This window comes from Gekko japonicus, unplaced genomic scaffold, assembly GCF_001447785.1.
Source record: "Gekko japonicus isolate JY-2015 unplaced genomic scaffold, Gekko_japonicus_V1.1 scaffold7453, whole genome shotgun sequence".
NCBI classification, from domain to species: domain Eukaryota; kingdom Metazoa; phylum Chordata; class Lepidosauria; order Squamata; family Gekkonidae; genus Gekko; species Gekko japonicus.
The window spans coordinates 2,953-8,991 of record NW_015163309.1 but is presented as its reverse complement, the minus strand read 5'-3'; the positions used below and the strand labels follow the sequence as shown (position 1 = coordinate 8,991).

Sequence of the window (6,039 nt, the reverse complement as noted above, 5' to 3'; positions counted from 1 at the left end):
AAGCCAGTCGAATCCGACTCTAGGGTTGCGGTGCTCATCTCCGTTTCAAAGCCGAAGAGCCAGCGCTGTCCGAAGACGTTTCCGTGGTCATGTGGCCGGCATGACTAAACACCAAGGCGCACGGAACGCTGTTACCTTCCCACCGAAGTGGTCCCTATTTATCTACTTGCAATTTCTTGCTTTCGAACTGCTAGGTTGGCAGTTTATAAATTGTGCTATATTAACTTCTTAGCAGTTATGTAAATAGTTATAGCAATGTTAACATTATTTACAAAAATTAATAAAAATATAAATATTTTAAAAAATCTCCAGGTATTTCCCAACCAAGAGTCGCCAACGCTGTCACAAAACTACACACACACACGTTCTGCCCTAATAACTGTTGCCCACCTGACTCATCAGGGACCACAGAAAAGGACATTAGAAAGAAAAGGAAACCATGGTCAGAATCTGAGAGATTGTCCACATAGGACCCATTCCAAAAGGCTCAGGTCCAGTGTCCCCTCTAAGCTGAATTAGTGTGAGCTAGCTGACAGTTTTTTAGACTCCGGCTCACACATTTTTGCCTTCGCTCGGGAAGGAGGGCTCCAGAGCAAACTGATTAATGCAGCAGCCAAGTCGCTCGCTCACAACTTTAATGCCAGCAGTTTGCAAAGTAGGATTTCTGCTCAGGAGAGTCCACAGCTTAGAGGGAGCATTGCTTCGGGTCTAATCCAGACTGATCCTCAAAAGCCAGAGGGGGGGGGGTCCTTGCACCAGCAAAACTCTTACTTCTGGGGAGCACTTTGACCGCCACTCGGACTTTGTCCTTCCAGTGTCCTTCGTAGACCTCTCCGAAGTATCCGGCGCCCAGCTTCCTGACCAGGTGGAACTCCTCCTTTGGCCTTTCCCAGTCGTCCCAGTGGGGCATGGCCTTTGGTTCTTGCTGGAATCACAAAAGGGAATGAAGCTTGTCATGGAGGTTTACTCTGAGGACTAGCAAAGCCCCCTGAGGTTTTCAGGAAGGGTTTCATTGTTTTTTTTTAAGGGACACAATTAGCCCCTCAATTTTCACGCAGGCTTCTGGGTAGTTGGCTGGCTTATATTTTACAAAGGACCAGGGGTCCTTTACAAAACGGCGTGAGCTAGATTAACAGAGAGAGCATTAAGCTGCAGTGAAAATATGGGAGGTGAAAGGTCTCATCTGATGAAACTTTAATAAGTGAAACGGTTTAATGAGCGCTGCACCGTCATTAAGATATTTGAGACCATGCACTCCAAGGGAAACAGCTTTAATGTTTTGTAAAGGGAACGACTCTAACGATTTGTTATACGCAGGACACATTAAAAAAATTTTTTCTCTCTAATTGTTTAAACCACGACTTCGTTATTCTCTCACGGCTGTTTTCCTAACAAGCTACAGTCCGTCCCATGATCTCTCTTCTTTCGACACCACCTGGAGGTTGTCAACCCTACATCTTAGTGCTTGGGGGGGTTGCAACTAGTGTTGTGACAAAGAAGGTGGGGTAAAGGGACACGGGCAAACCAGTTTGAAAAGGCAAACTCAGCTGTTGTAAGCATGATCGAGGTTTATAAGATGATTCATGGGATAGAGCAGGTAGAGAAAGAGGTACTTTTCTCCAGGGCTATTTTTGTAGAAAGTCCAGTAGAAACTCATTAGCCACTCCCAACAGCAGAAATTCATTAGCATATTAGGCCACACCCCTGACAGAGCTGCTCATTAGCATATTAGGCCACACCCCCACGTTACCAGAAGTGTGCTCATCCAGCCACACCCACCTTTTGCTTCTTATTCTGTTTACCTTGTTTGTTGTCAAAACTCAGGGCTTTTTTTGTAGCAGGAACCCTTTGCATGTTAGGCCACACACCCCTAATGTAGCCAATCCTAATGAGTTCCTGCTGTTGGGTGTGGCCTATTATGCTAATGAGTTCCTGCTGGGCGTGGCCAACTCGGGAGCCAGCCGGAACTCCGTTCCTGTGCGTTCCTGCCCAAAAATAGCCCTGCTTTTCTCCTTTTCTCACAAGACATGAACTCATGGGCACTCCATGAAATTGCTGAGCGGTCGGGTTAGAACGGATAAAAGGAAGTCCTTCTTCACCCAAAGAGTGATGAACACATGGGATTCACTGCCACAGGAGGTGGTGGCGACTACAAGCATGGACGGCTTCAAGATAGAATTAGATAAGCATATGGAGCGGAAGTCCATCAGTAGCTATTAGCCACAAGGGATAAATAGGGACTCTGGGGCAAGTGATGCTCTGTATTCTTGGTGCTGGGGGGGGGGACGACAACAGTGGGAGGGCTTCTAATGTCCTGGCCCCGCTGGTGGACCTCCTGATGGCACCTGGTCTTTTTGGCCACTGTGTGACACAGAATGTTGGACTGGATGGGCCTTTGGCCTGATCCAACACTGGCTTCTCTTATGTTCTTAAGCACCTGGTCTCCACACTTACCTTGTGACATGGGCTTGTGAGAGTCAGGCCGTGGGAGAGCCCCTTCTCTTTGTAATACTCGACAAGAGACAGCAGATCAGGAAAGGACCGGGTGGCATTCATGTGGAAACTCCCCTGTCCATTGCGCAAGATCTTGTAGTGTCTCACCGTTGACTCATCTCGGACTGTGGAATCCGGAAGGAGAGAAATGACAGCGGGGCTCAAAGGTGTGTGCGTGCAGGGGAAACCCCAAACCGTTCCACATGTTCACAACTTCCTGTTCCCAGAACTGCCAGTATAAAAACTGGGCAATAAGTCAACTCCTGAACAACACAGCCATTTGGGTCGGATTTCCCTATCTGAGAGTCACCTCTTGCCTGATTAGAGTGACAGTCTCCCAGTGGGGTCTGCAGATTCCCTAGAAAGATACCCGCTCTCCAGGCGACTCCCCCTGGAGAAAATGGCTGCTTTGGAGGGGAGGACAAGGTAATGAATTAGAACGGGGTCTCTAAACATTTTGAGTCTGCGGGCCTTTTTAGAATTCTGACAAAGTGTGGTGGGTGTTGCCACAACATGGCTGCCGCGGGAGGCTGAGCCAGCCACAAAATGGCTGCCACAGCTTCCCTTCAGTCACACAGTGAAGATCCTTGTGTTGTGATGGACGCGGCTCCCAAAGCAACATTTTTAAAAATCTGCAAAGCACATCAAATCTCCAGCGGCCAATCAGAAGCCATGCTGGTCAAAAGCCCCACTAGTTTGGTGTAGTGATTAAGAATGTGGACTCTAATCTGAACCAGGTTCGATTCCCCACTCTTCCACATGCAGCTGCTGGTGTGACCTTGGGCCAGTCACAAGTTCTCTCAGAGCTGTTCTCTCAGGAGCAGTTCCCTCTCAGCCCCCACCTACCCCACAGGGTATCTGTTGTGGGGAAGGGAAGGTAAAGGAGATTATAAGCAGCTCTGAGACTCCTTCAGGTAGTGAAGGGTGGAGTATAAATCCAATCTCTTCTCTCTCTTCCGTTCTGGCCACTTTTTAAACGCACTTGGCAGACACCAAGAAAACTATTGGTGGGACCCCTGCACTAGGCATACCTTCTGTCTAAGTTATGGTACAACCAGCATCTACTTCAGAACTTAGATGAGAGATTCTTCCAAGGAAAAGTGGGTTATTTACCACATGATGTTATTTACCTCAACCTCATGAAGAGCTACCCACTATCAGTGTTCCCTCTAAGCTGAGTTAGTGTGCGCTAGCTCATAGTTTTTTAGCCTCCGGCTCACACATTTTCATCTTAGCTCAGAAAGGATGGCTCCAGAACAGACTAATTTACGCAGGAGCCAAATCGCTTGCTCACAAATTTAATGCCAGTAGCTCACCAAGTAGAATTTCTGCTCACAAGACTCCACAGCTTAGAGGGAACATTGCCCACTATTACAGGGACAGGACATTTTTTCTCCAGGTTGTTGGCAACCCTAATTAGTGTTGTGGGTGGGAAGGTAAAAATCTCCTTTTGTCTCTAGTTTAAGATGCTATAAATTGCAGTTTGAGTTCTGGGGTGTCAGGATGGGGTGCTGAACCAATAAGGCTTTGCAACTTCCTGGAGGCCTGGAAACAACAATTGCTCTCCAGACTACGGACATTAGTTCCCTTACAGAAAATGGCGTCTTCAAAGGGTGAATTCTATGGTATACCACAGATTCCAGGTGAAATCCCAACCCAAATTCTTCTTTCCACAGACATCCCTTCTCCCCAAACCCCAGAAATTTCCAAGACTGGAATTGGCAACCGTAGCAAAGGCAGCTTGCCCTGGCAAAATATTCCAACTTCAGCACAACTCTAAAGCAAAAGGTGTTTCCCCTGAGTTTTGTGTCAAGTTGCTCTTCATGGAAAAGCGGGAAGTGAAACTTCCTTACCTGACAGAACATATTCCGCTCCTTTTTTCTCACTGATACGGATGAGAAAGGCCCCCGTTTTGGTCTCTTCAGACAGCAACCGATGTACAGATTCAGAACGGGAGATCTGCCCGAAAAACCATCTGGAGGTGGGTGGGAAAAAAGACACAAGCATCATAATGCCGGAAGACGACAAAGTCCACCCAGAGTGGGGCTCTGAAGGCGAAAGAGCCGGGCATGGCAAGGTATACTGCCTCTGTACATGGCAGTTCCATCAGAAAAGGTTGTCCAAAAATAAATGGCCACCTACCATTGACGATCAGAGATACACTGCCTCTTATCAAGGACGTTTCTTTTACTTATTGTTAATTTATTTAATTTGTACCCTGCCTTTCTCTCCAATAGGAACCCAAGGAGGCTAACAGCCTTCTCCTCTTCTCCATTTTATCCTCACAACAGTCCTATGAGGTAGGCCTGGCTGAAAGAGTGCGACTGGCCCAGATACTAATCTGACACTCCTAATCACTACATCACACAGGCTCTCAGTAGCTAAATGCCTACATAATGTCCCATGTACCAGGTGTAAGGGATATTTGGTGATGGCCCTGCTGGTGGACCTCCTGTTGGCCCCTGGGATTTGGCCATTGAGTGACACAGAATGTTGGACTGGGTGGGCCATTGGCCTGATCCAACATGGCTTCTCTTATGTTCTTATGTCTGGGGCAGGGATGCTCTGTATTCTTGGTGCTTGGGGGCCAAGAGCGGGAGGGCTTCTGGAGTTCTGGCCCTGCAGGTGGACCTCCTGATGGCCCCTGGGTTTGGGCCACCGTGTGACAGAGTGTTGGACTGGATGGACCTCTGGCCTGATCCAACATGGCTTCTCTTATGTTCTTATGTCTGGGGCAGGGATGCTCTGTATTCTTGGTGCTTGGGGGCCAAGAGCGGGAGGGCTTCTGGAGTTCTGGCCCTGCAGGTGGACCTCCTGATGGCCCCTGGGTTTGGGCCACCGTGTGACAGAGTGTTGGACTGGATGGACCTCTGGCCTGATCCAACATGGCTTCTCTTACGTTCTTATGTCTTAAAATGGTTTTAGTGCGAATTGCTAGAGTTGGCAGATGACACCGTCCCCACCTCTGAGTAGGGAAGGTGGATACTTCTTATCTGTGGTGAACAGGAAAAGAAATACAGGCACGTGAATCCTAAGGTGCCATTTTACCCACTGCAGAGATGTAAGGTTGCCAGCTACAGGCTGGTTTTAGTGCGAATTGCTAGAGTTGGCAGGTGACAGTAGGGAAGGTGGATGCTTCTTATCTGTGGTGTACAGGCAAAGAAATACAGGCACGTGAATCCTAAAGTGCCATTCCACCCATTGCAGAGGTGTAAGGTTGCCAGCTACAGGTTGAGAGGATTGGAGGAGACTGGATTTATACCCCGCCCTTCGCTACCCGAAGGAGTCTCAGAGCGGCTTACATCTCCAGGCAACAGTTCCCCTGGAGAAGATGGATGTTTTGGAGGGTGGACTTAATGGTATTATAACTCACTGAGGTCCCGTCCCTCCGCAAATCCTTCCCTACTCAGGCTCCAGCCTGAGAGTCAGTTTGGTGTAGTGGTTAAGTGCGTGCAGGGCTTTTTTTTGTAGAAAAAGCCCAGCAGGAACTCATTAGCATAATAGGCCACACCCAACAGCAGAAACTCATTAGCATATTAGGCCCCA

At 48.2% G+C, this 6,039-nt stretch overlaps 1 protein-coding gene across 1 annotated transcript in view; it reads right to left on the bottom strand.

Moving 5' to 3' along the window:
* The window catches only part of PTK6 (protein tyrosine kinase 6), a gene marked incomplete at its 3' end in the record, with an annotated part of 14,692 nt that overhangs the window by 5,716 nt on the left and 2,937 nt on the right, over positions 1-6,039 (bottom strand). Inside the window, exons 2-4 of the mRNA XM_015407223.1 lie at positions 4,347-4,468; positions 2,455-2,618; positions 772-925 (exon numbers count right to left, since the gene is read on the bottom strand). Coding sequence (XP_015262709.1) covers positions 772-925; positions 2,455-2,618; positions 4,347-4,468 — 440 coding nt within the window. The remainder of the gene's footprint in view (positions 1-771; positions 926-2,454; positions 2,619-4,346; positions 4,469-6,039) is intronic.